The sequence below is a fragment of the Aspergillus flavus genome, chromosome 8 (genome assembly GCF_009017415.1).
Source record: "Aspergillus flavus chromosome 8, complete sequence".
Taxonomy (NCBI): domain Eukaryota; kingdom Fungi; phylum Ascomycota; class Eurotiomycetes; order Eurotiales; family Aspergillaceae; genus Aspergillus; species Aspergillus flavus.
Window position 1 is genome coordinate 2,592,372 of NC_092403.1, and position 26,000 is coordinate 2,618,371.

The following is a 26,000-nucleotide window of genomic DNA, read 5'->3' on the forward strand; positions in this document are numbered from 1 at the left end:
ATGTCAGCAACGCTCTCACCTTCCAACACAAAAGTCCTTTCACTTTCGTTTCAACTTCCTTTCACCTTCCTTCTGTATTCCCTTCATCTGTTCATCACTCCTCTCTCATTTCCTTCTCATTAGTTTCTCATTCCTTTCAAATCCAGTCCTCCAGGAACCCCGTCATCCCACTGATCTCATAATCCCATACTTTCTGATATCCTTTATCTCCTTTTCTGAAGAGACATTCTTGCTATTCGAACGTGTAACGCGTACAGATGATTATGTATACTACTATTGTGTTTCTTATGTTCTTTTCCTGGAAAGAGACCCTTGTTTTCTTGCGGGGTTCACAACATATGGACGATAGCCTTTGCCCCTCAGCAGCATTCTTTCAAGGATGTATATATCCTGTATAGCTTCATGTTTTGCATGGCTATGCCTAGCCGATGCAGAGGGGAGCGTATACCCCCCGATCGCGTTTCTCGAGGCTACATGTATGCTGCATGGCTTCATGTTTTACAAGACTATGCCTAGCCTATCAAGACGAAAGCCTATGCCCATCTGTAGCATTCCTACAAGGCTACATGTACTCTACATAGCATCATGACGTTTATGACTATGCGCTGCCTCTTGGTGACATTTTTGCAGCGGTTTTTACTACATAGCTTTATGCTGCGTATGAATATGGCGAGTCCATACCGAGAACGGCGTCTGGGATTCGTCAGCGTTTTTGCAGCGGTTTCTATACTCTGCATGATTATGCATATCCAGATTATAAGATCCGTCAATTGGCAGTGATTCTGCAGCGGTATAATGCCCTGCACAGCTTCATTCTGTGCATGACTATGCCGAGTCTATAAGACAACAGCGTCCGGCACTCCGTGGCGTTTTTACAGCGGTTTCTATACGCGGCACAGCTTCATGCTTTGCATGACGAAGGGTCTAAGATAAAGAAACAATAGTTGTTATTCGGCTATTTTGCAGCGGCTTTTATATGCTGCATAGCCCTATGGTTCATAGAACTATGTATATAAGGATCGCAAAATCCGACACTCAAGACTGTCGGGACAGAAGTCCACAAACCCTTCAGCATGGGTTATTCTATTCTTTGCATGACTATGCTTCATACATGCGACAACATTCATTACTCGGCAGTATTTCGGCATTGCTACTTAGACCATTCGTCATGTACTTCTTTATGTTTTGCATGACCATGCCAATTTCTTACGAATAATGGCCTCGGCCATTCGGCAATATTCTTTCAGTGGCTGCCAGACCCTGCATAGGTTCATGCTTTGCATGACTATGCTTAGTACATTTGGACGAAAACCTATGCCATTCGGCGGCGTTTTTGAAGCGGTCTTCAGACCCTGCATAGTTTCATGCTTAGCATAACTATGCCAGATATGCTACATATAGTAGCAACGACAGCTGAAACACCGGAAAACGATTCTGACCAACAATAAGGTCAACAGAAAGAAAAAAGCCTGAGGATAATGGTAATTATCCTATCCGGACAGCGACAACTTTGCAGCGGTATTCGTACCTTGCAAAGTTTCATGCTATGCATATATATGTGAGTTGTGCTCAGCGTTTAGCAACGACAGCTCCAGATTGAGCGCAACACGGGGGCAAATAATAGCGTTCCCCAGGAGAAGAGGGGCGAACTATTATACGCTTCGCTTAGCCATGCTTTTCCAGCGGTATTTATACCGTTTATACTTTTATAGCTTCATAGCTATCTTCGATATGCTACACAAAGTAGCAACAGGGTTTACAATTAGGACGAAAAGTGGGGACAACGATAGCGTTGTCAAGAAGAAGAAGAGGGAGTAACTGATAATGCCCTTCGGCTATAATCTGGTAGCTATGTTTATAGCAGGCATAGTTGCATAGCATAGTCTATATGATTATGTTGAATATGCAACATATCTAGGGGCAGCAACTAAGAAATGGGTTGGTATTGGGACCAACAATTAGATCACCGGGAGGAAGAGGAAGAAGAAGAAGAAGAAGAATAAGGGGAAAATGGTGATTATATCCTTCGGTGCACCGAGTTTATGACGCCTCTACTAATTTCATTAATAACATGAACAGCTTTACCAGATGTTACGACCGGAGCCCCCCCTCCCTGCCGATTCGACTAAACAGATCGTTTTCCTGTCGTTTCTTTATCTGTCTCGGGTAACTCATTCAATATTTATCACCGGTAGAGAGCCTTGCGCAAGCCAACCGAAATCGTCGTCGACTTTGGTACAAATGTCCCCTGACACGCTATGTGGAGAAGGTAATGATAAAGTCGAGAATGTCTCTATAAACATAGGCTGTTAACAAGTGAAGCGGTAACAATTGCATATTTAAGTTTCGACAAGTTCAATCTACATCGACGAGGAAGTCTATCCAGAGCATAAGGACGAAGGTGATCCCCAAGAGCAGACCTCGGACTCATAAAGAACTGCTGGAATACGGCTTAATATGATTCTTTTCATGACTACCTCCATACTCGGGGCTTATCAAAAGCCAGAATTTATTGGGATAGTCTTCAGTTCGACACATCGCTTAGCTGGAAGAGGAAACAAAGTGAGAAGTAAGAATGTGTGAAATACACTCTTCTACGATGATCCATTGAAGGATGCGGGTACACTGTCTGCGAACTGGTGATGAACCGTGCTCGTCATAGATAGACCCACTAGTGGGGATGGAGGGAACTTTGGAGTTACCGGTCTTATGTCGGATGAGCTCACATTTTGCTTCTAGCGACTTTGAGATGGCATAAGGTAAGGCATCCATGCCCTGAAGGCAATTGTGGCTAACCTTATAGTAGTACACTATACAAAACGTGCAATAGTTATTAGCGATGAGTGAACAGTGCGCCAAAATGGGTAGTTAATGACTCGGGGCCTCTAACAGGTCCATTGTTGCGAGAGGCCATGTAACCACGCAGTGATTGATTACTTTACTCAGCTACAGCTACGCAATGTATATACGATCGACCTGTTTTAACATATGAGCGTCGATACTGGTGGTTCCAGAGGAAGCAATGTTGAGCACTACCTTGGAGAGCATGTAAAGAGCCAAATCGTTCGAGGAAGAATTAAAGCTTTCTTCTGAAATAGCATGATCTGCGGTTCGCCAATATTCTCAATACGCTTATTCTACATAACTCCATTGGCAAACATTGAATCTATAGGTGCTTTCATAGCGATCGTGTTGGAACGTAGGATGATTTACTCGTTGAGTTGCACGTAATGCTGCATTGAGGGGGAGCAAAACCCATCGTCTTGAAATTCCGGAGTCATCACAGGTAGATTGGCCAATACAAGCGTTGAATGTCAGACATGCTTCTGCCGGCTGACAATGCGATCTAGTGTACATTCTAATAACTGCGCACTATTTCTCCTCTACCCCAGATTGATTAGCAACAAACTCCTAGTCCAAGCCAGTAAATTTAAATTGATTGACCATCCGGTTGCAAATACGGTTTACGATATATGGTGCATACGTCCCCACCAGTATAGTAATCTTACACTTGACCAACCTCCCAAGTTATAAATGAAGCGGTCCAGTGCTCACCATTATAAGTGAATTATAGAAAGTCTTATGTAATCGTGCATTGATGGTATAAGAACTTGAACATCCTATCTCCTCTGGTCTCGCTAAGATCGATATCCCCCCAAACCATCAAAATCCGGTATCACAAAGAAAATGGCGAACCAGGCAACTGTACTCGACCAACCTCATGGGCCCCTAGTCATCAAGGACATTCCTGTCCCGCAATGTCATCCAACAGAAGTCTTGGTCAAAGTGAGAGCAGTTGCCACAAATGCCGCTGACTGGAAGATCTACGAAGGCCATTTCCCTCAAGTTCTCCCTGTTTTGCTGGGCTGTGATGTTGCTGGAGAGGTTGCCGAAGTCGGTAGAAGTGTGGTTGGTCTGAACGTTGGTGACAGGGTATGCTCCCGAGTATTTCAAGTGAAATGTTTACTAACTTGTCGGCAGGTTGCTGGATTCACCCAGCAGCAATTGGTTGGAATGGAATCTATGATGGCTATAGGCTCTGTTGCTTCCGATCTCCGCCACGGGGGCTACCAGAAGTTTGTTCCTATGCTACCGCGTATGATCTTCAAGATTCCGGAATCGGTTCCAAACGAGATTGCGACTACTTTCGGTTGCTCTTTTTTTACCGCCGCCGCAGGAGTGTTCAAAAGCCTTGGCTTCCCCTTTCCAATTCCGGAAGTGGCGTCAGTGGAAAAGGTCCTTGTATGGGGCGCCGCAAGTGCAGTAGGTGCCTTTGCTGTCCAGCTCCTAAAAGCTTCCCATATGGAAGTCATTGCTGTCTGCAGCGCAAAGAACTTTGACTACATTAGGAACTTGGGTGCGAGCCACGTCATTGACTACCATGGTACTGACGTGGCTGCCCAACTGAGAGAGCAGCGCATTCGGGTCAAAAAGGCTTTTGATTCAATTTCCTCATTGGAGACGTGTAATGCTTGCTTGGATATTGTTGGAGAGGGTGGTACAGTGGCCGATGTACAATTCCTTGAGGCTTTGAGACGACCAGGCATTGGAATGGAACATATAAACGTCGTTGATATTTTGGGGGAAGCGGTAAGTTTCTCCCATAGGAAAGAAGGAGCTACCAACGATACTAAGAATTCACAGCAAGCCCCTCTCCTCTCCCCTTTGGTCAATGATTGGGTTCCAAACGGTTTAGTCGCAGGGATACTGAAGGGAGTTCAATACCAGATATATTCCGGTGGTCTAAACAGCATCGACCAGGCCATCAGAGATCACCGAGACGGGAAGATCGCTGGGAAAGCAGTGATCACTGGGATTTAAAAAACGGTTGACATGGTGATATCCATCAAATTCTTTTCTTCCTGAGCTCTGGTCGTTTAGTCGTCTTTACTTACAGCAGCTTGCGGTCCCCGCGATTATTCTGGCACCTTGTTGTTCATCGAGTCAAGCCGTGGAGAAAAGCTTTTGCAGAAATTTTGGATCGGTATGTAAACTGTTTTACTGCTTTTAAAGGATAATAGAAGGATTTATACTTGTACTGCGAGCAACAATCGGAATCAAGTCAGGCCAGTACGAAGTTGAGGTGGCGAATGGAATATAGGAGGAGCGATAGTGTACGCCAGCAATTAAGTAGCATTGAATATGTCTTGCACTTCTAAGATAACCCTTATGTGGAAGTGTGCTCTACTCGCGTCCCCTAACTACCCGCTCTACCATACAAAGCTAGCGTGTCTCGGGGAGAACGAAGGGCAAATGAATCTCTTGACCACAATCTATCTATCAAGGGAGCCTCTGCGGTATTGAGGACCGCGGAAACCTCAGCATACGACATCGCTTCGACTAAAACAACAGACACATGATTTGATTCAACGATGGGACTTTAAATTCGATATAGTCAGAACGATATGACCTGGACTTTGAGAACATGGTAGCGGAACACTAGACTGTCTGTGGATTGATCAAGGGTCATTCTCAAGTATCAACCGCCCTGGGAGAATGTGGCATCATGAGATGTTTGTAGTCCAACCTCTAGTTGCGGCCACTCCAAGAAATTGTCCCAGTAAGGCCCGATCACTTCAACTACCTCCTGGACGATTCGCTTACCGCATCCTTTGGCCCACCAGAGGCTATCAAGATTGTGAACAAGCGCACCGAAGTAGGCAAAGATCACGAGAGCTGTCGGTTGCCTTTGATTTAGGCGAAGCAGATACATGCTGGGAATAACGTGGAGCCACTTGAATGGGCCGCTCCAATATCTCATGTCGGTCCGGTGTGCAAGAGCACGTCGTAGTTCGAGCAGCGTTTGATCATACACCGCCTCATCGCTTTCTCCACGCCAGATTTGCCGGAGACTGAGGAGGGCCGTATCTGCCGAGCTTGATTCAAAGGCAGGATCCACTGTTTCCCAGTTCCCAATAGAAAAAAGCGAGCTAAGAGGGCCAGTCTGAACGCTTTCCAAAGTAGATTCTAGGACTGTGCCAATACCGCGGGCCACAAAAACCCAATCGATAGACAAAAAGCCAGGTCTCCTGCTAGTCGCCGTGGATACTATGTCACCAACAGCCCCACCAGAGGTCTTGAAAACGTAAAAGGTGTTCATAATTGCCATAGCAAAGACGGCATGGCAGTTACGTTGGTCGATGCAAGTGAGCGCCTCTCTAAACCAGCCAATGGCCTTGTCATAATGGCTAGCGGCGACCAATGTAAGTTCCGCTTGACATCGTGCTTCCAATGACGCCTTATGCAACGCCGCCAGGCAGAGAAGAGAATGCATGACGAACGGATGCTCCACGGCTATCCGCGGGACGGTTTTTTGCCAGACATGGTCTACAGAGGCATCTTTGAAAGTCTCTGGGCTGGTTTGGAGAGTCCAGTGATGCAAAAGCGCCATATCCACCATGTCAAATAACATTGGCGGGGTTTGCAACGAAGTGGGTGCCACAATTGGCATTTTTGATTTGCATGGGTGCATAGTACGGGTTTGACTTTCCGGGTTCGCCGTATCTCGTAAAAGACACTGGCGAGATGCATTAGTGCTCTCGACAGAAGCCGCCGGGTAGACGCAAGCTACCTTGCGTCGCTGGCAACTAGTGCATATCGGCTTAGCTTCACTACACTAGAGCCATAGTTAGCATACTCTGGGTAAATCTGCATAGGATCCTGTCTTTGTAGGAGACACTAGCTTACCTTGATCCGTAGTCGTTTGCATTCACTGCACCCCAAGCGTGATTTTCGATGGGTTCGACGCATGGCTTTCATGATGAGGCTAGATACCAGATGGCTGTCCAAGAAACATGAATGTCATTTACGGTGATCGCGAGATTCCTGGTGCTTGTTGGACGCATAGTAAGGTGAACCTTTTCGGTCCGAGTACGTGATCACGAGATACGGAATACGGGATAAGGAATACGGGATACTGGTTATCCGTGCTGTTCGGTCGCGCCCACCTTGCTTCCGGGACTCAAATACGAGCCGTAATTACGGCTCATTTGAATGATCCGCTTGCAGAAGTCAGCCAGTCATATTCAATCAAACCGGCGGTGGCGGATTATTCACAGTAAGTTAGGCCATGATGGTTTTCTTGAAATTTCCATGTTGAGAAAAGGCAGGCTCAGGCTGATTAATCCTCTAGGTGCGCGGTAAGTGAGCTGTACGTGCAGGCCAGCTTCAACAGTCTATTTGCAAATAATAATATCTTAACTAATTCAATTTGTATCCACTTAAAAATAACTATATGGCTTATCATCTAGTAGAATGATTATATATCAAGAGAAGCGATGTTTTACCTTTCCAGTTGCTAGAGTAAGATAATTTAAAAGTATGTTTATATTATATCATTACCATTTATATCTCGGACTGCTTTTGTACTAGGATTAAGTATAAAAAAATCCGCATAACTTTATAGATATTAGGAATTTCTTTTTGCAGGCAATGTAGCTTTTAAAACTCGTTTCTTCCCTTTAACTAGAGTGTTTATGTTGTTGATATTTGTCGTATGTCGGTGTCTTGCACTGGGTAAAGGATACTGCAACTTAATGAACAACAAATGGATTGATACTAACATGGATCGATGCTAATGAGTGTTCGATGATCACAGACTGTTAATATACCGCGCCAGCCTTCACTAATCTGCTATAAAATTATCCTAGGAACTGAGACAACCCACTTGCGGTTTCCATAGCCGTCTGACTCAGGCAGAAGAAATATTGAAACCGTCCGTTCGGCCTTCTACTTGTAAGCTCTCCACCATATGCTGGTACTTTACAATGCCTTCTCCCCAAGGCGCTTTTCGAAGGTCACGAGCAGTCTCTTCCGCAGATTTCGGCAGTGCAATAGCGCCATCGTGAGTGAAATAACCTGGAGTACAAGTTTTTAACACCGCGAAATATAGTGCTCTTTTCACCACTTCTTTGGTATAATGCTCCTCACCGCCCAGAGTGGGCTCAATGAGAATCGTGCTGCAGTTGGACATCTTCTCCATAGCTTGCTTGATCAGGTATGCAGAGAATCTCGCGGTTATGTCATATGAAGATGACAGATTTGGGGACGCAGCACCCCCGGGGAAGAAAAGATTGGGAAAACCTTCGGTCATAATGCCATACAACCCACCGACCTGGGGACTAGCCCATTTCTCTCCCAATGATCTGCCATTCCGGCCAACAACAGGGCCTCCAAGTGCGTCTTCCAGGCCTCTGTCCTTGGATCTGCTCGATGAGAAACCTGTGGCGAGAATGAGTATATCGACCTTGTATTCGACTCCACCAACCACGATCCCCGAGGATGTATACTCCTCCAGGCCCTTCCCGTTGGTATCAAGTAGTGTGACATTGGGCCGGTTGAAGGTCGCCAGGTAATGATCATGGAAGGTCGGGCGTTTGCACCACCCCGAATACCATGGCTTGAGCTTCTCGGCAATCTTGTCGTTTTCCACTTGACTGTCGATAAAGGCTCGGATTATTTCAGCTCGTGGGATGTCCAACTCGAACATTGACTCGAGGTGCTGCGGCAGAGTATCCTGAGTGACGATTTTCGGCCCACCAATGACGCCTGCGAAGGCACGCGTCTCTGTCCAGCCATCATTCACAAGATCCACGGGAAGCGGATCGTTTGTTATGAAATGGTTGAAGTTCTTTCTCCTTCTGTGTTGCCAGCCTGGGTGGCTTGTAATTTGAGCCCACTCGTTCAGGTCTGTCTCCTTCTGGTTTCGGGGACCTACGAAAGAAGGGGTGCGTTGAACCACATACAGATGTTTTGCCCATTTCGCCACCTCTGGAATTACTTGAACTCCTGTGGCGCCAGTACCAACAACCGCCACCGTCTTATCTCGCAACAATGTCAAATCCTGCACTTCCGGTGACCCACCCGTGCACTTGTAATCCCAGCGAGAAGTATGAAAGACATGATTGTTGCGTTCAAAGGCATCAAATCCTGGGGCACGAGGAAGGCGGGGTACAATAAAGGGGCCTTTTGATGCGAAGACGAACTGGGCTTTCACAGTGAAATTCGTTATTCCTTGTTCCGGGCCCCGGTTTTGACTCATGATGACAATCCAGCGAGCAGACCCTTCATCCCAATCCATGCGCTTCACCGTCGTAGAGAACATGGATCTGCATCCTATGTGTGATGCAATGCGTTCGGACTGCTGTCGGATCTCTGTACCATAGGAGTATCGATGCTTGGGCATGTACCCAGTTTCCTCAAGCAAAGGCAGGTAGATATATCCTTCCACATCGCACATGAGACCTGGATACCGATTCCAGTACCACGTACCCCCTACTCCTCCGGCAACATCAACAACACAGATGTCACGTCCCAAGACTCCTGTCTCAAACACGCGGTAGGCAAATGATAGACCCGCATGCCCTCCACCAATGACAAGAAACTTGATCTCATCCTTGTCTTTCAGGTCCGGTTCCTTGTTCGCAATGTCGTCGTAGTTGATCCAACAATCTTTGTTTAGATGCGCAAACTGCTCATCATGGAGATCCACGTATTGCATCGGGCCATCCAAACGTAATCGCTTGAGGCGTTCCGACTCGTAGATCTCTTTCAAGTGGTGGAAATCCATTGTAATAGCTCTGTGAATTGTTGCTCAGAAAGACACCCGATTTCGTTCCGAAATAGAAAGTTGCTTTTCATATTCAACACCGTTGAGCGAGCTAGGTTTTATATCCCAAGGTCCCTGTCTCTTGGGCTAGATGACATAAGCGGGGCTTTTGGGCTACAAAGCTGTATGAAGACAGCCTGGTGTCACTATAGATGGGGGGTGAAGCACAGGTGGTGTAGTGTATACGATATACGAAATACGTTGCTTCGGATACGATATACGAAATGATCTAGATGAAGTACAATCAGCACTCCTTGTAAGACTCACTTCCAGACACCGCTTGGATGGTGGCCACGGAGCATTTACCAAAAGATGTGCTGGAGAATACCGGGACGGCAGATGCAGGAGAATGAATTGCGCCGAAGCATGGGTATACTTCGCACCGTCCATGCAATGCCCGGAGCTATTCTGAAAACAACTTCAATTAGCGAGATCTTCGATTGATCGCGTTAGGCGCTCGGTTATAGCGAGAATGCCACCTCAAGCCGGCATTCTAGAACCGCGTTAAACTGCGTGTGAGTATTTTACCATGCATTTCTACCTCAGCCTTTAGAACTTAGCATCAAGTTACACCTGGAGTTGATCGGCCGTTGAGTCAGTTACTAATTCCTCAATTTTAAAATAGTCCCATGTTGGCTTGCAGAAGCGCCTAGGACCACTTCACATAACGTCTTACCATAGATTTGTAACTATCCATTACAAATGTTGTGGACTTTCCACGTATGTATGTAACTCTTCTTCCGTCTCACCCTTACCGTATACCGTACCCCGTATTCCGTATTGAATTCTGCCTGCTGCAACTTGAACCAAGGCAGGGCTGTCAGGTCACCAACAAGGGTGTTAGAAGCTATGGAAATTAGACAAAGTGGTAAGGGATATCCAGGTTCCCACCGAACGAGTCTCAATTGATTGCTAATCAATTACTTCCGAATACAGACTCAAGTATGGAAGGAGAAAACTGTATAGATATTGGCATCACCTACCACAGTTGCCTAGTAGGAAAACAACTCTGAAAAAGGATCGCTCGGATCGCTCTGGTTTTTTTCTGATCACTCCTCTCGAAAGTCTTTTTTCCTTTTAAACCCCTTGTATCATTTTGTTTACAATGACTTTTGAAAGTGCTGGCGTTAAATTTATCTTTGGAGGAGCCTCTTTCCTGGACGAAAGGAACTCTCCAGTGGACCAGGTTGAGGACATCCTTCAAGTAGTACAGCATGGAGGCATCATATCCATTGACACAGCTAGTATCTATGGATCTAGTGAAGAGCTCCTAGGAAAGGCAAATGCAAGTTCGTGCTTCAGCATCGATACGAAATACCCCGGAGGCATGTGTCCTGACGTATCTTCCAAGGAGGCTGTCATCTCTTCGGCGGAAGAAAGTCTGCGAAAGCTTCGAACAACACAGGTATGGAGTTGATGCGACCTCGTCAAACGAATGTGTACTGAATCGCGTCCTAGGTAGATGTGTATTACCTTCACGCGCCCGACCGCAGGAGTCCGTTGAAGGAGGTCTTAAGTGGAATCGATGCTCTCTACAAGGCTGGGAAGTTTAAGCGCTTCGGCCTGTCCAATTTCCTCGCGAATGAGGTTAATGAGGTGATTCGTATCGCTCGCGAAAACAACTACGTTTTACCTACAGTCTATCAGGGAAATTACTCAGCTATCGCGCGCCGCGCTGAGACTGAGCTTTTCCCCGTCATTCGTGAGAACCGCCTGGCTTTTTATGCCTATTCTCCAATTGCTGGTGGGTTCTTGACTAAAACTGTCGACCAAATCATCCAAGGTAAAGGTCGGTGGGACCCTTCTTCAGCCCTGGGAGGTCTCTACCATATGATGTATAACAAAGATTCCATGTTGCAAGGGTTGAGGCTCTGGGAGGAGATTTCGAAACAGTCGCGGATTCCGAAGGCAGAACTTGCATATCGTTGGGTTGTTTATCATTCTATGCTTAACGGCATCAATGGTGATGGTGTAATTGTGGGATCGCGCAATGCTGAACAGTTGAAGGAGACTCTTGCAGGCCTTGCGAAAGGCCCTCTTCTCCCCGACGTGGTTCAACGAATCGAGCAGGTCTGGGAAATAGTTGAGGGAGTGGCACCGCTGGATAATTTCAATACTAGTTCAGCAGTCTGACAAAGAGAATGAACACTTTGCCTTTTTTTTATAAAGTGACTGCAACACGTTATTGGGTAAAAAGAACACCCCGCGTGTTATGCTTTTGTTGGTGGTTCTTCCACGCTGTACAGTAGGAAGATCTAGAGTTGTTAGGGTTCCCCGCAAACCCCAAACCCGGCAATGTTTTGGGGTGGCTTCTAGATCCTAAATCTAGGAAGCTTGGTTGCTAATAGTGGCTGTTGGCTTGTAGTGAATATCTATAGTGGCTGTGACCCTGATGCATCCTGTTTCTAGTCACTCGTAAAGTGATTATCCATACAATTCCGTCGGTAGTTTGAACATATGACAATAGACAGATATCCTTCACTGTCCATTCCTAGCCAAGCAGCAGAGTCTTATGTATGTCACCAAGCCTCTCGCATCCAATGTAAAGGCCTGTAAAAAATAAATACTAAGGCCGTAAAAATGCCCTTCTCACTGTTTTAAGTGCAGTTTTCCAGGCATCACCTCTATCTACCAAGTCCTTTTATCTTGATATTTTGTTTTCTTCGTAAGCACTCCCTGCTATGATTATCGCTTAATCAAAGACATTGCTAAAAGCGGCCGAAATGGCTATCTCTTTGGTGAAGAAGTTCCCCAATATATTGGGCGAGAAAGGCCAGGCTTTGGCCTCCATAAAAAGATTGCAAAAGGCCGATTTTGAAGGATTTGACGCCTACATGCAAAGGGTGCGGAGGTAGTTGAGCATGTTGGCGAGTGACTCTGCTTTCCTAATCGACGTCTCACAATTGGGTTAGATTGGATCTTAGGAGTATATGAAAATGCATACGAAAATGTACCATAGAATGGGCCTCGAGCAAGAACTCAACTCGATAATCTCCTTCTCACGACGACATTTATCCTCGGTGTGTATGAAAGGCCAGGTGTCAGCGTACAGTTCAAGGCCTCACTTAGACATAGAACAAGAAGAAAGTACAAGGTCGTGCACGTTTACACTCTTTTACAACGACCTGTCTAAAAATGCGAGCAATCTGCTCCCAATCGAGGCAAAGAGACGGGATGAGTTCAAGCGTGGTCGGGTGAGTTACTCGCTTATATGGCCTAGTTGTATCAAACTCCAGCCTCTTCGTACTATTGACTAACTGGTGATTAGCGATGGTCTGAGGAGCTAGACACGCTGCTGGGGATGGAGGGAACTCTGGAGTATTCGGTCTATTGTCGGATGGCTACACGTTTCACTTTTACCAACTATCTCACGATATGAGATATACCGTGCACACTGTGACTTAATCGATCGGGGTTACCTATCAGTGTACTATCATGGGTCTCCTCTCTTATTAGAAAATTTGATTAAAAAGATGCTAGTAAGCGCTTCGTTGTTCTGTAATAGAATAATACTTAAATGTACCTTGTACAGTAGTAAGATATTCAGCTGAAGAAATAAGTGCGTGGTAAGCAATCTCCCAATAAGCAAGGAATTTATCTTACAGCGGAATGCAAGAGATCTTTCCCTGTTATGATCGTCGGATGGATATAAAATTTGAAGCTTCGACCAGCGTCTGTCTATGCACCGGGGCCCTAAATTGCCCATTAAGCCCACATAATAACTACTCAAATTCGCAGCCGCTATGGACAGAGACTATTTTGGCTTTTTGGTCATGATTTTAGAGGCCCCCTCTGTATCTATGCCCCGTGTTATTGTTAATTTTCTGTGTCGTTCCATAGACCGCCACCCCCTTCAATGGCCCTCAATCGGGGCCAAGGCTCCATTAATGGCAGTTGTTGGTGCATCATGCCTCGGTGCATTCTTTCGTTACATCTATTGAATGGTAGGGAAGGTCGCGAGCTGTGGTGAATATTTCTTACCAGTCGTGATCATTAGGCACCCATGGGTCAGAACTGTACAGTCACTCGCGAATTCGCTTTCCGTACGAAATTGCATTGAAGTGGGTACATGACGTGGACAGATACTCTTCATCGTTGGTCCCTAGCAAGGCAGCACATTATGATATAAGCAGGTCTCTCGCATTCAATACAGACCGGTGGAACTTCAATGCAAAGGTCTGTAGAAATTTAATACACAATAGTCAATAAAACTTCCTTCTCCCTTCCTTAAGTCCAGTTCTCCGGTAGCCATTTCACCATCCCACCAATCTCATAATCTCATAGTATTGAACATCCAGTATCTCCTATTCTGAAGAGATGTTCTCGGTTTCCGAACGCGTAAAGCGTACAGACGATCACCTATACTACTATTGTGTTCTTATGTCCTTTTCCTGGAGAGAAACCCTTGTTCTCTTGCGGAGTCCACAACAGATGGACGGTAGCCCTTGCCCCTCAGTCTCATTCCTAGAAGATGACTGGACAATAGAAAAGGAAGAAAGACAAAGCAAGGCTCTCCAAGTCCACGAGAAATGATATTGAACCTTTGTTCATGGCTCTGTGGATCGAGAGGGTGACAAATCAAAGCTTTATCGACCCCACTCCTCGACGAATATATCCACTGGCTAGATTTGGATTCAGATGAGGTGGAACTCAGAAGACAGGCCCACAAACTGTAGTACAGGTGCCCTGGAAATTAGATACTTCACGGAGGCATATCGTGGTCTATGATACTGCAAGAGTGACTCCAGCGAGGAAGTATTATCCTCCGCATTTGAATAAACAGCAGGACGTCACCTGGAACGACAAGCTTACGATGACCATGAAAATCCGAATCTTACTCGATAATGGGTCAGTAAACATGGCGTCGAGCATTTGGCTTGTCAAGAAGACTCCGAATGAGAAGATTAGCTGGGCTATTCTATGACCCGTCGACTTTTTGATAAGTTATATGCCATTATCTCAAAGCAACGCTTACTTTACAACCTGGAAAATTACTCTTAGAGATATACCTGAGAGGGTAGTTGCTGCATATGACATCGGTTATTCTTCTAATTAATCATTTATGTGTCCGGAAAGATACATGGGCCAGACTCTTTTCTGATATCTACATGAGTTCTTCCCTTATTCGAAATGTCCACGGAATGAACGTTGGAATCACAGGGCATGGTTATTTAAGGGCTTACTACAATGTACATGGTTACATCCGACTTAAAATACATCATTGACATCTTTATTCGACGATACGCCTAGCTGGTAGCGGCCAGTACCCACGCGCTCCTGCCTTGTCTACGATTTTGAGTCCAAGGTACCTGCTGTATCAAGGATCTATTGTCATGACCGTTCCTTCCTGTTCATGGAAGATTGAATCTGTGCTATTATGCCCCAACTTCAGCCCCCGAGCCACCTTTCTCTCTTTTCTCCCCGTGCTTTCGGTATTATAGCCCATTGCATGAAGATTTGTTAGCCAGAGCTAAGTTAACCATTTTCTTTAATAACACACTCACACACACACTCACACACACCCTCCCCCTCCCCCACTCATCCTCTTACCCAATAACGATGGTAGATTGGGCTAACGTGCGTTGGTGGGTATCGCTTGTTACCTCCAATCTTCTTGGAGGCGTCAGTCATGCTAAGGATTGGCTCAAGCACCTGGCCCCTGTCCTCTGGCCAAAGGACAAGGCCAAAGTCAATTCTGAACCAGAGGCCGAGCTGAGAGCCCTGAGGACGGACCTGCTCCAAGAGACTCAAGGCCTGCTGACCGTGGCCCACGACCTGATCTCACAAGCCGAAAAGCGAGATGCCAGCTCGGTCGGGTGGGAAGCCCGCTTGAACAAGCGTGATGCCGGCTTGGATGAGCTGGCAGGCCGCTTGAACAAGCAGGCGGACTACCTGACCAAGCTGGAAGCCCGCTTGGACTTGTGGGAGAAGGATCTGCGGGCGCGGGAGGACGCACTCCGTGGAGTTGAGGAGGGGTGCAGCGCTCTCGAGGGGACTCTCCGTGGCTTGTTCTATGATATCAGAGGGGTGCTTCGGCCTCCTAAAGATGGCCGCTAGAACAAGTCCAGCTCGGTAGTATGGGGTAGGGCTGACACCAAGCGGTACTCACCGAAGCCCGTGGATCCACGTTGGTGCGGCCACACTGACGATGGGGAGGGCCCATCAGCAACGAACTCGCACTTCTACGCAGTGCTGATGACTAGTAGCCTTCGGGTGAAGCTAAGACGAGTTCACGGTTTTCCTCCCTGCCACGATGATCTCGATCGCGCTCGATAGTACCTCGTTAGCAGATCAGGCGGACAAACATGGTGCAGATAAATAGCGAAGAGGATACTGGTCGTGACATATGGGCGGGTGTTGCTGGTACTTCTGTGTCATACAATTCTTGTCCGTCAATCCAATAGCTCTATCATCACCTCACCAGAGCTCTCACACGAACGACATTGCTTGACGTCATTCCCTGTGCCATGCTGTCTTGGGTAATTTCCTGTGATAAACTGCATGGGTTCTGCTGAGTGTTGTCAATGAATGATATGTCATTAACGAGAGGCCAACTACTTTCATGCACAGTGACTGATTCATTTGCCCACACTATTCAGGAAAGGTTTTGTATATCTTTCAGAGGTGCCTTCAGATTCCTTGAGATCGAAGTTATGCATTTGTGTGGATGACTCCACAGTGACGGCAGTCATTCAAAGTATGATGGCGCTCTTCCGTCCGTAAATCGACCACTTCGAGCCTGTCAGAGTCCTCTCCATCCATCATCTTGGAGCCTTCCTGTTTCATCCACACTAAAACCTAGAAATGCTTTCGGCTATCATGACCCCTTTCCTCGGTGCAAAGATACGGTCTTTCCTTCGACTATTCAGACGCAAGTCGAAGCCTATCCCTCCGCCAACGCAACAGGAGGTACAGGACATCTATATCCCTCCACCACCGCCACAGGAGCTACAGGACATCTTTATACCCCCACTTCTGAACCTTCCCCTCGACATCCTCTTCGAAATATTCCCACTGCTGCCGCTCCCGTCTCAGGTCTGTCTCGCACTCAGCTGCAAGCCTCTGTATAGACTCTTTAGCTCGACCCTTCAAGATGAGCAACTAGCCTGGCCAAGGCTGTTGGCCTGTAAAACATTCAGGATATCTGACACTCTGTCGAGCAATGAAGCTCCGCTAATTTCTCCAAGAACTCAGGTTCTGCTTCAGCTCCAAGATGACTGGTGGCTTTACTGTGCGGCATGCTTAAAAATACAGCCACGCGCATTGTTCTGGCCAGGTATCGAATCACTGCCACTACGATCCCAGAAATGCATATTTGGGGCGCGTGTTATAGATCTGTGTTCTTGCCTCTCGTTGACTTATTTCGACCGAATTCGGTTAGAACGGTGGTTATATACAGGACGTACAGATACACTCTCCCAGCGTATCCGCGAAGCTTTTCAGCCGTTGATCATAGACGACCGGTCCTCTCTTCTACACCAATGTTCAATACCAAGTATCCCGGAAGTGTCTGTTGACCTTGAGATAGTGGTCGCCTTGAATGACAGAAAGCGGCTGGAAGCTCTGACCAGATATCGTGTGCGTATGAGCAGCTACCAACCAAGACCTCGTGGGGTGATTCCTTGGTTCTCCGGGCCGCATGACGCTACTGAGCGGATATACCTCTGTCCGCACATTGACCTCCTCCCTTTCGTACGCGATTCATATTACTGGCCCCAAATCGAATGTTGGTCGTGCGAGACTAGTGTGTGCGTCGATAGCTCTGAAGATGAAGGTTTACATGTCGTTCTACTGAGCGTACGAAATTTGGGGGAACCTCACTACCGTGAAGGTCTCCACCTACCATGGGAGAAGATCGCTCGCGAGAATTCACATGACATTACTGGTGCTATGATTGCAGACATGGCTAATGTATATGGCACCAGCCCACTTTGGGGGCAGGTCTATTCTGCGTGGAATAGGCGTCGATTGTTAGAGCCACAGGTGTCTCGCGATACCTAGTAGGTTGGGGATGTGATGGCTAGGAAGGGTCCGGATATATTGCTCCCTTGCCTTTTTGCTATGTGCAACGGCCATGGAGGAGGGGCTTCATTTGTGCTAATCACCGGACGGCTTGGCAGACATATTAAAGGTATATGGTGTCAATGCCTGTTTGGACAAGCGAGGTTGGATGAAACTGGAATAAGTGCTGATACTTGCTTACTGTCCGTTCGTTGGCCCAGTTTAAAAGTCTATGTGAAAACTATTTCTTCTGGTCTCAGTTCTTAGTTAGGATTGTATGTGAGCTAACCTCTTCGTATACTATTAGTTAACTGGTAGTTAGCGATGGTCATCAAGGCCAGACTTGCAGGCCTGGGATACGGAAAACCTGGATGCCCCCGGCCCACCACCGGATGACTACACATCCCACCCTTATCGACTATCTTACGATATAAGATATACTGTATACACTGTGAGATGGTCGATGGGGATTACTTATCAGTGTACTATCATGGGCGTCCTCTCTTATATTATCTTGGAGGCAGTACGAAGTTCGTCGTAACTATAGCGATTGACGCATTCATAGTTTCGGCTATGAGACTGACGGAAGCTTTGCGGGATACACTGCGCACGTCACAACTGGAGAGTCTTCATCTCGATATTCAAGTCAGGATCAAGGCGATGGAGTTTAACAAGAACGCCCTTGAAGAGGAACTCAGTCGTAAGTTGGAAGCCATACAGCGGCAACGAGAAGAACTGGACAAGAAGGAGGTAGAAGTTCTATGCATATCAATATAGTACACCCTTTTGCAGTGCTATAATTAGTTCCAGAGCTTCGAACGCCCTGTGACTCGATAACATCAAGAAACAACATGCAATATATAAGCTCTGCAACCACTAAATTGGCACATACGAGCATAGGATGTGGAAAGCTGGGCTCAGCCGTGTTTAAGCCATCTATTAAAGGCGGTAGACTGACAGTTGAGTCTATCCAGCGGAAATGCAATGCGAAATAATTACTTCTTATGCTGTCAATAAAAGGTAGCGTGAGACTTATTGGCTGATATGTGTAGTTGCTGGACAGGTCTGTCGGATGAGCATCAACGGCGTCTATTATTTGCTGTGCACGAATAGGTTGTAGTAAATACCTAGGCTATAACTGCGCCTTTGGTGAACAGCCACTCTCTGTCTATTATGTTGATGACTGTTGTGGCAGCATGGCACGGCCTTGCAACGTATGTATAATTCGGGATCATTATTATGTTTCTTGTCCAGGATGTGTGCGTATTATGTGCTGCAGTTTATTCCTGTGGTGCTTACAGTGGATGGAGCATAAGAAAGAATAGGATCAATGGGAGTTTTAAAGTCAAAAGCAAAGACAGAGAGAGACACTATGAATGGCAACAGCAATGGCTATTCGGTATACAAGCTCTAGCGTTCCTTGAATTTGTATCGTTAACCCCAGTGCGAAGGTCTATCATTATAGAAAGAGACTGATTCGGTGTCCATATCTTATTCAACAATTATATTCTCCCACAGTACCTTAAATTATACTGAACTTTATTAAATGTGCTGAGTTGTCCCACGACAATCTATATTGTGTTAAGGACATAACGGTGACTATTAATAAGGTCCAACTTTCATTGCTCATGTTTGATCAAAGCCACTGCGCCCACAATTACTATTGTTCATGTTCAACCCAGTTAATCTCCACAATGGATCTCTGTCAAGATATATGTAGGTGCCGGACTGACACATATCATACAGAATACTACAAGTCACCCTGCCAGTCCTTGGAAACCTTTCTTTATGCCCTATTTGTCACAGGCCCATAATTCAAGATCAAAGGAGTTGTTATTATGACAGTCTGCAAAATATTCACAGGCTCCTACTGTCCATCAATTTGATAATGCATAAATTCCGAAGAGTTTACAAATTAAGTTAAGCGGCAGGAGCAGACCGTCTTCTACAAGATTTCACGTCCAGATCAACGGATTACGCACCCCAGAGCACACTGAACTAGCATCGCGCGGCAGTAATCGTACTTACCACAGCCCATGCATTTTTTTTTTCTTTTCGTTTCAAAGTTTGTTCATTGTGCTAGCTATATAGTCTCTAGTAAGGAAGGGATACTATATTACCCACGAAAAACTCTATGGTTGAGTTGGTTGACCAAGGTTCCATACGCATTAGTGTCTATTCCAAAATTGAGAAGGGCCGCAAATAGCAAGCCCATTGGATGAATAACCCGAAATATACAAAAGAATGGCCATGCATTTTACATGCAACAAATTTAACCAGCCGAATACCCACGTAACCATTGGGAAATCTCAAAATGACCTTCCTCTTCCGCATAGCCCGCCGCCTGACGACGTACCGGCTCCAGATCGGCATCTTCACCATAGGCGTTCAAAAGCAATTGAACCATATCAAAATGGCCACGCTCTGCAGCGCCATCAATTGCTGTCCTGCCGTTTCTCGGTGCAGCTGGCGCGGAGACATCTGCTCCACGCTCAAGAAGCCGTACAGCCAGTTCAAACATCCCATTGATGGAAGCCGCCTGGAGCGCAGTAACGCCTCTGTTCTCTGCTGGGAGGGCATTGATATCTGCTCCATGCTCTAGTAAAACGTTAGCTATGTTGACATGAGTCGACCTGATACTCTCCTGAAGAGGTGTTCCCGAATATTTTGTTGGGTAGATGTTAACGGCGGCACCATGGCCGATAAGAGAAGCGCAGGATTTGTCATAACCATAACGAGCTGTGCGCAGAACAAGCGTGCTTCCATCATCAGCGCGAGAGTCTAATGGTACTCCTGATTCGATGAGAAGCTCAATAGTCTCCACCAAAGTCTCTTCAGTATCATCTAAACCATCGTAATTTGTAGGCAGTGCATCCCATGCCTTCTGGATTGCTCTCTGACGAAGCAACGGCGGCAGTAAGTTTATCTTCTCAAGTATTCGTTGACGATAAATAGTACCAACTTCAATGGAGTCCACTAGAGCAACTTTAAGCGCGTTTTCCCATCCAGGATGTTTTTGCAAATCGGGGACCTTTGCTAGAAGCAATTCAATAACTTCAAAATTCGCTCCTTCGTGTATTGCATGTATCAGTGCGCTTCGAGAGTTAGAGTAATAGAATATAACTGTTCCAAGAACATCGGCATCATGTTGCAACAGCAAATCTATCATCTCCACGGAGGCGTTTCTGATAGCCCAGCCCAGGGGGCTTAATACTTCCCATAGAGCATATAGCTCATTTTCATCCGGGTCAGACGGGGTGGCATCAACATTCGCACCATGTTCCAAAAGGAAGTGCACTCCTTTGAGCCAATCGTGACTGGCCGCCTCGCTAAGTGGAGACAGGAACCCATACCCTCCGGTTGCATTAACATCCGCGCCATGCTGCACTAGTAACTCGAGAAGTGGCAGCGATTCGTGCTCTATAGCAGCTAGAAGAGCAGTCCTGCCTCCTTCGCTTGCCGGGGCATTCACCTGTGCCCCAAGGGTAATGAGATCTCTCACAAGCCGTATGTCACCATGCGCGGCTGCTGCCTGGATAGCTGTTAAGCCCTCCACGGATGATGGACCTAAGTTTAAATCCGCCCCATGGGCGAGCAAAACCCCGGCTATCAGAGAATTGCCATTCAAACAGGCGGCCTGCAAGGCAGTCATGCCTTGTTTCGCTCCAGCGGGTTCATTTATCTGCGCGCCGGCGTGCCGAAGCATCAACAGAATCATCAAGCTTCCGCTTTCTGCTGCCCCTTGCACTGCAGTGCGGCCATTGCGAGACGCAGGGGGGGCATTTAAATCAGCACCCCAGCTCCAAAGCAGTCGAAACATTTCGACATTGCCTAACCTTGTGGACATTTGCAAGGGTGTATCATCTACATAAGGTGCAACTCGGGAGTCTGGAGCAACTCCTGTAGACAGCAAAAGTGCGATGATCTCCATATTTTGGTTTAGAGCTCCGTATTGCAGAGCGGTGTACACTTTATGCTTGCTGTCATACCGAGGCGTATATCTCTGTGTGTCGTTCCAGTCTTCTTCAGCTCGATGAGAAAAATAAAGTTTGAAATCAAAATATGCGGAGACCGGGCAAGCCATCGCAGATGCTCCGTGCTGCAGCAAGATTTGAACAAGACCCAGATTGTTAATCTTTGCAGCAATTTGAACGGGCGTTAGAAGAGGAATTAACTCATCACTGAAGTAGAAGTAATTAGTAAGGTGGATTTGCATGACACAGGGACCGTTGGTGTCTGCTCCATGTTGAATGAGATATCTAGCCACCTCCACGTGACCTTGAGAAGCTGCAGCTTGCAAAGCAGTTCCATAATACTGAGCAAGGTAAAGATTGACTCGAGCTCCTCTATTGAGAAGCAGTTGCACGGCCCTAAGGCTACCATTGAGAGCTGCATTGATTAATGGGAACCCAGTCTTTTCTTCTGTGAAAAATCTTTCTGGATCGGCACCAAAGGCGAGCAATGTATGTAAAATCGGAAGCTGCAAGTCCCAGTCATCTCGCCACGACCACCTATTTTTGACCTCAGGGCGAACCCCTGCCTTGCAAAGTAGCTCAACCATAGCCTTGTGCCTACCATGGATCGCTGTGGAGAGGTAATCAGTCAAACGGGAACGCTGAGAGGGATCATCAGTCTGCAGCCGGACCCCACACTGTAACACTTTGCGACCAAGCGATATATCTCCAAACATGACAGCACTGCAGAAGACCTTTCTTGCGAACACCTTCATTAACGGTGACTTAAGCCGACACAGAAATAAGAGGATATTCGCGCCACCTTTCTCCACGATCCAGGAGAACACCTCATTGAACTGCCATTGATCGAGTCGATTGTTGGCAGACAAAAAAGCAAAGCGTTGTAAGAAGACCTTGAGGATCGATAAAGGTGACTTGCCCTGCAGTGCCCTTAGATTTGTGGTAGAAGAATTTCCAATTTCCAGGTCTTCAGGTGGAAGATATATATTGAGGTCGTTCTTGGTCCCCAAGCGAGAATCAGGACCTACATGCAGCTGTGGTAGATCACTATCGGATTGAGGAGCAAGCTCTCTCACGGAGATCTCCAGAGATGTACCAGGACTTGATGGGGCGAAATGCCTTCGGAGTAGTCCTGAGACTAATGATCTTGTCAGTTTCGGTTGATGTTGATGCCCTCGTCAAGGCCAGGAAGGCCGTAGTGGAGGACGAAAAGTATGACCAGCGCATGAGTGAGATATTAAGGAGGAAGGGAAACAGAAGGAACGGAAGACTGGTCACTAAGCACTTACCAAGTGTGTGTATCTCCTGATTGCATTGGTACCAAGGAAGGTCACGAAGAAGGAAGTCCCGACGTATGCCCAGCGCCCCAGTTGGTTCTATCCTGGGTGTACAGATTGTGATGTAATCTGGGAGCACATCATCCGAGCTGCACCATTCGCGTCCCAAAGGAACGTGCCGTGCGATTTCTTTTTCAATTTCTTCCCTTGTGTACTTGCGGCCACGGATATGAACATCGCTATCTTTGCCCATTTGGCTTCGCTTCCGCTTCCTGGACTGGATGATCGCCCAATCGCTCCCGGGGTGATATTTCCCTACTCCCCATAATTTCAGCTTTCCGATGTATTGGTTTTTACTAGAAATAGCCGTACGTCAGCATCAGAATCTAGGTTTTCAGCGAGAAAGTGGACTTTGTACCTCGCTTGAAAGCCATATTCCTCAACCATATATTTCATCGTTCGGTCTAATGGATTCCCTGAATAAAAGGCGATAATCGCTTCTTTGTGTTGGTCCCATGTCTCGTCCGGAATTCGGGGGGCTTTCTTTGGCATTGTAGAGTAAGTATAAAGACAATTTCATCCTAGTGAAGAAAGAGTTTCTCAGAGAGTTGGTGCCCTAGCAATACTTAAGTGCTAAGGCATAGCCTTATAGCCTTGTCGCTGGTGTGTCAGCTGAGACGGCTGATCTGATTCGACGAGGCCAAATCTGTTTTCCAGGGGCACCGCCTCAATTGACTGACGCCACGATTGGCTGAAAATAGAGTTGCCTTTCCAAAATCTGGTTTCCTTGGCTGATTCCGTTTACAAAAGTACTGTTGTTTATTCCGTGGGCCGTCACCACAATTTGGTCCCCGCCGATATCCTTTACTTATGATTCCAAAATTTGGTTTGACACCTGGAATATATAAGGATCCAGATGGATGACGATGGACAGTTTTTCAACATGCAGCGAAAATGCCTTGGTCAATAGACACATCAATATCGTTCATCACACTTCTTTTCACTGGAATCTCGTCCATTCTCGGGATAGGGAGTCATGTTGCCAATGCTTGCAGGCGGATTTTACACCAAGGTTCGCCGTCGCAGTTATAATTAATACAATAACTAACCGGCCTTGTAGGTGTCGAATCTAGTACCGAAGCCTCGATCGCCAGAGAGCAACCACGACCAAGCCACGTCGATCCAGAAATTCTACTCGAATCAGGGCTACATAATGAGATCCACCGTGTACAGTTCGTCAGCCAGGTTTGTGAAGTGACACCACCCTGGGCTCCGAGCCAAGATTGACTCGCAGAAGATAGTCGTTGTGAATTCCGGTACATTCGTGCAATTATGACTCGCATGCGTTTGTTCGAGCTTCATTCCAACGCCCATTGGGATGGACAAAGAGTTGAGGTCACTTTTGAGGAAGATTCGGGGGAGTCTTGATGTCTCCTTTCCAGATGACCATCACATTTGTGAAATAGAGATTTAGCCTTTCCAAGCATCGACCCGGGCGGGCCTCGAGACAGTGGAATTAGAGAAAGGAGAATAAACGGAGGTCTAGAATCACCAAGATGGACTCGGTAAAGCCATGCGATAACAAATACAGTCTAGTTACGGCGTGGAATAGAAGGAAGCTTAGTTCGGGAACCTTAGAATACTTGTATCTCTGCAATTAAAATGCGGGCTCCGCTACCGGTGTGCCCTATTTCTTTTGGTCAATTCTTCTGGTCAAATAGTCAATACAGTAAGAATCAAGCTCGTGGTAGACATTCATGGTTATCTGAGTTGTACATGTGTATGGGATGAATGATATAAGACAGCCTTTTCGAAGCAGCCATATTTTCGTGACGATTTTGTGGCTATGTCATGTAGCCAAGCGCGCTAGTGTTTTAATTGCTGATTTCAGTGTCCAATCCATCTTAATACTGTTAGTAGCGGATGTAAATATTTACAGCCAGGCGATCGGGTTTACAGCTCAGATAAGATAAATGCGCCTGCAGTAAGTTGCTCATCCTGTCTATTATTACACCCACCCTGAACTACCGCCAAGCTGCCTTACTGGCTCTAGCTTACATTTTTAGATACTATACATGAATTACTAGTCAATTGAACGCACTGGGATAATAAACTGAGGTTTATGAGGCAGATAAAGATTGTGCTGTATTACATCTCCGTGGTATCGCACGCCCCATCTTCTAAAACTCAACATATGCCTGCTGTTTGTGATCATGTCCGCGGCAGGGATGAGATTCCCCAGCTGAGCTGTCACTCCAAGTAATTGAAGGAAATAACAAAATCCTAATAAATAAGATGAAAGGATCCTCTTTGGCGGCCCCGTCGCCTGGTTTGCCGACCGGCTCGGCCGATACACTATACTCCTAAGTATTAATAACCCTAATATAAGAGCATCTTGGCATTGTACAGTCCATAGCTTTTGATCTTCATGCTTATGGAAGAAAGTTCTTGCAGCCCATACTGTTGTTATCAATCTCTTCCGCTGCATTCTACTGCGGTATCCATTGCCCTTCTTCTAAGACACGACTAACAATAAACTTCCCGAGCATCTACCTTGTATCCTAGTCAGATTAGTTCAAGCTCTTGAAGCTAATTATACAAACAGATCGCCATTTTACACCAAACCGCAGTGAGCAACGTTAATCAGCCAATGCTGGAGACATATTCTAGCGAGCAGCATTTTCGCCTGGGTTTTATAGCTATTGTTCGGCCAAGTGCGCCTGCGTTTAGGATGATCAACCCTGCCGAGTAAAGACCGCAGAATAGCGGAGAACGAAAAAATTCCAGTGAATCGCTTACCCTCTATCTATCATAGACTCATGCTACTCATCCTAATGTCGCATAGCGGTTTCGTCCACTAGCTCGTCCGAGCGGCTGCTAACCCAACTTCACACGCTAGAAGGTTAATTATTGGATGAGTGACACCTGAGAATCCCTCCAGCTGTATAGTTATCTTTTTATTATTTTTTATTGTTTTTGGTTAGCTTCTGAGCTGAAGAGGGTTGTTGTGGATTCTCAGAGGCGATGGGCGTGTCCTGCGTGATATAAAATCTAGTTAGGTGGGGTGGTCTAAATATATATATACCCATCTGACCTGCTCCAGCTTATAGTCTTCGGTTATTATACCTGACTTAGTCCGAT

General features: G+C 46.4%; 10 protein-coding genes across 10 annotated transcripts; 7 read left to right on the forward strand and 3 right to left on the reverse strand.

The window, feature by feature from the left end:
- The first annotated feature begins 3,522 nt into the window (after positions 1–3,522).
- F9C07_1956142 (putative alcohol dehydrogenase) lies at positions 3,523–4,982 on the forward strand. Its single transcript, XM_071508527.1, has 2 exons — positions 3,523–4,590; positions 4,645–4,982. Exons 1-2 carry the CDS (start codon positions 3,688–3,690, stop codon positions 4,819–4,821), a joined length of 1,080 nt encoding a protein of 359 aa, XP_071367482.1. The 5' UTR covers positions 3,523–3,687; the 3' UTR covers positions 4,822–4,982.
- A 497-nt stretch (positions 4,983–5,479) lies between these two features.
- Positions 5,480–6,759, reverse strand: F9C07_13079 (uncharacterized protein; the record flags this gene model as incomplete). The annotated part of the gene is made up of 2 exons (XM_041295758.1): positions 5,480–6,616; positions 6,688–6,759. 2 exons carry the CDS (start codon positions 6,757–6,759, stop codon positions 5,480–5,482), a joined length of 1,209 nt encoding a protein of 402 aa, XP_041150925.1.
- A 657-nt stretch (positions 6,760–7,416) lies between these two features.
- On the reverse strand, positions 7,417–9,648 carry F9C07_2287666 (putative monooxygenase). Its single transcript, XM_041287759.2, has one exon. The coding sequence runs from the start codon at positions 9,566–9,568 to the stop codon at positions 7,691–7,693; it is 1,878 nt and encodes a 625-aa protein (XP_041150924.1). The 5' UTR covers positions 9,569–9,648; the 3' UTR covers positions 7,417–7,690.
- Positions 9,649–10,407: 759 nt separating this feature from the next.
- On the forward strand, positions 10,408–11,747 carry F9C07_2287667 (putative aldehyde reductase). The gene is made up of 3 exons (XM_041295768.2): positions 10,408–10,475; positions 10,544–11,012; positions 11,066–11,747. The coding sequence occupies exons 2-3, from the start codon at positions 10,713–10,715 to the stop codon at positions 11,738–11,740; spliced, it is 975 nt and encodes a 324-aa protein (XP_041150923.1). The 5' UTR covers positions 10,408–10,475; positions 10,544–10,712; the 3' UTR covers positions 11,741–11,747.
- Positions 11,748–12,633: 886 nt separating this feature from the next.
- F9C07_13076 (uncharacterized protein) lies at positions 12,634–12,986 on the forward strand (the record flags this gene model as incomplete). The annotated part of the gene is made up of 2 exons (XM_071507943.1): positions 12,634–12,801; positions 12,876–12,986. 2 exons carry the CDS (start codon positions 12,634–12,636, stop codon positions 12,984–12,986), a joined length of 279 nt encoding a protein of 92 aa, XP_071367483.1.
- A 2,180-nt stretch (positions 12,987–15,166) lies between these two features.
- F9C07_2287668 (uncharacterized protein) lies at positions 15,167–15,664 on the forward strand (the record flags this gene model as incomplete). Its single annotated transcript, XM_041287762.1, has 1 exon — positions 15,167–15,664. The coding sequence occupies one exon, from the start codon at positions 15,167–15,169 to the stop codon at positions 15,662–15,664; it is 498 nt and encodes a 165-aa protein (XP_041150922.1).
- Positions 15,665–16,411: 747 nt separating this feature from the next.
- Positions 16,412–17,816, forward strand: F9C07_2264573 (uncharacterized protein; the record flags this gene model as incomplete). Its single annotated transcript, XM_041287761.2, has 1 exon — positions 16,412–17,816. One exon carries the CDS (start codon positions 16,412–16,414, stop codon positions 17,606–17,608), a length of 1,197 nt encoding a protein of 398 aa, XP_041150921.2. The 3' UTR covers positions 17,609–17,816.
- A 325-nt stretch (positions 17,817–18,141) lies between these two features.
- On the forward strand, positions 18,142–18,425 carry F9C07_2175642 (uncharacterized protein). The gene has a single exon (XM_071509374.1). The coding sequence runs from the start codon at positions 18,182–18,184 to the stop codon at positions 18,383–18,385; it is 204 nt and encodes a 67-aa protein (XP_071367484.1). The 5' UTR covers positions 18,142–18,181; the 3' UTR covers positions 18,386–18,425.
- Positions 18,426–19,567: 1,142 nt separating this feature from the next.
- Positions 19,568–23,522, reverse strand: F9C07_2287670 (putative ankyrin repeat-containing protein). The gene is made up of 3 exons (XM_041295757.2): positions 23,278–23,522; positions 22,872–23,215; positions 19,568–22,720 (listed from the first exon to the last, which is right to left on the reverse strand). The coding sequence occupies exons 1-3, from the start codon at positions 23,409–23,411 to the stop codon at positions 19,881–19,883; spliced, it is 3,318 nt and encodes a 1,105-aa protein (XP_041150920.1). The 5' UTR covers positions 23,412–23,522; the 3' UTR covers positions 19,568–19,880.
- An 87-nt stretch (positions 23,523–23,609) lies between these two features.
- F9C07_2196976 (uncharacterized protein) lies at positions 23,610–24,563 on the forward strand. Its single transcript, XM_071509404.1, has 3 exons — positions 23,610–23,931; positions 23,980–24,104; positions 24,157–24,563. Exons 1-3 carry the CDS (start codon positions 23,814–23,816, stop codon positions 24,193–24,195), a joined length of 282 nt encoding a protein of 93 aa, XP_071367485.1. The 5' UTR covers positions 23,610–23,813; the 3' UTR covers positions 24,196–24,563.
- The last annotated feature ends 1,437 nt before the right edge of the window (positions 24,564–26,000 follow it).

Coding starts and splice junctions, on each gene's coding strand:
- F9C07_1956142 (XM_071508527.1), top strand. CDS start 3,688: ATGGCGAACCAGGCAACTGTACTCGACCAACCTCATGGGCCCCTAGTC. Junction 4,591..4,644: donor TTGATATTTTGGGGGAAGCG/GTAAGTTTCTCC, acceptor AAGAATTCACAG/CAAGCCCCTCTCCTCTCCCC.
- F9C07_2287666 (XM_041287759.2), bottom strand. CDS start 9,568: ATGGATTTCCACCACTTGAAAGAGATCTACGAGTCGGAACGCCTCAAG.
- F9C07_2196976 (XM_071509404.1), top strand. CDS start 23,814: ATGCCTTGGTCAATAGACACATCAATATCGTTCATCACACTTCTTTTC. Junction 23,932..23,979: donor CAGGCGGATTTTACACCAAG/GTTCGCCGTCGC, acceptor CCGGCCTTGTAG/GTGTCGAATCTAGTACCGAA. Junction 24,105..24,156: donor GTGTACAGTTCGTCAGCCAG/GTTTGTGAAGTG, acceptor GACTCGCAGAAG/ATAGTCGTTGTGAATTCCGG.
- F9C07_2287667 (XM_041295768.2), top strand. CDS start 10,713: ATGACTTTTGAAAGTGCTGGCGTTAAATTTATCTTTGGAGGAGCCTCT. Junction 11,013..11,065: donor GAAAGCTTCGAACAACACAG/GTATGGAGTTGA, acceptor ATCGCGTCCTAG/GTAGATGTGTATTACCTTCA.
- F9C07_2287670 (XM_041295757.2), bottom strand. CDS start 23,411: ATGCCAAAGAAAGCCCCCCGAATTCCGGACGAGACATGGGACCAACAC. Junction 23,216..23,277: donor GAATATGGCTTTCAAGCGAG/GTACAAAGTCCA, acceptor GGCTATTTCTAG/TAAAAACCAATACATCGGAA. Junction 22,721..22,871: donor TCAGGAGATACACACACTTG/GTAAGTGCTTAG, acceptor CAAGATCATTAG/TCTCAGGACTACTCCGAAGG.
- F9C07_2175642 (XM_071509374.1), top strand. CDS start 18,182: ATGAGACTGACGGAAGCTTTGCGGGATACACTGCGCACGTCACAACTG.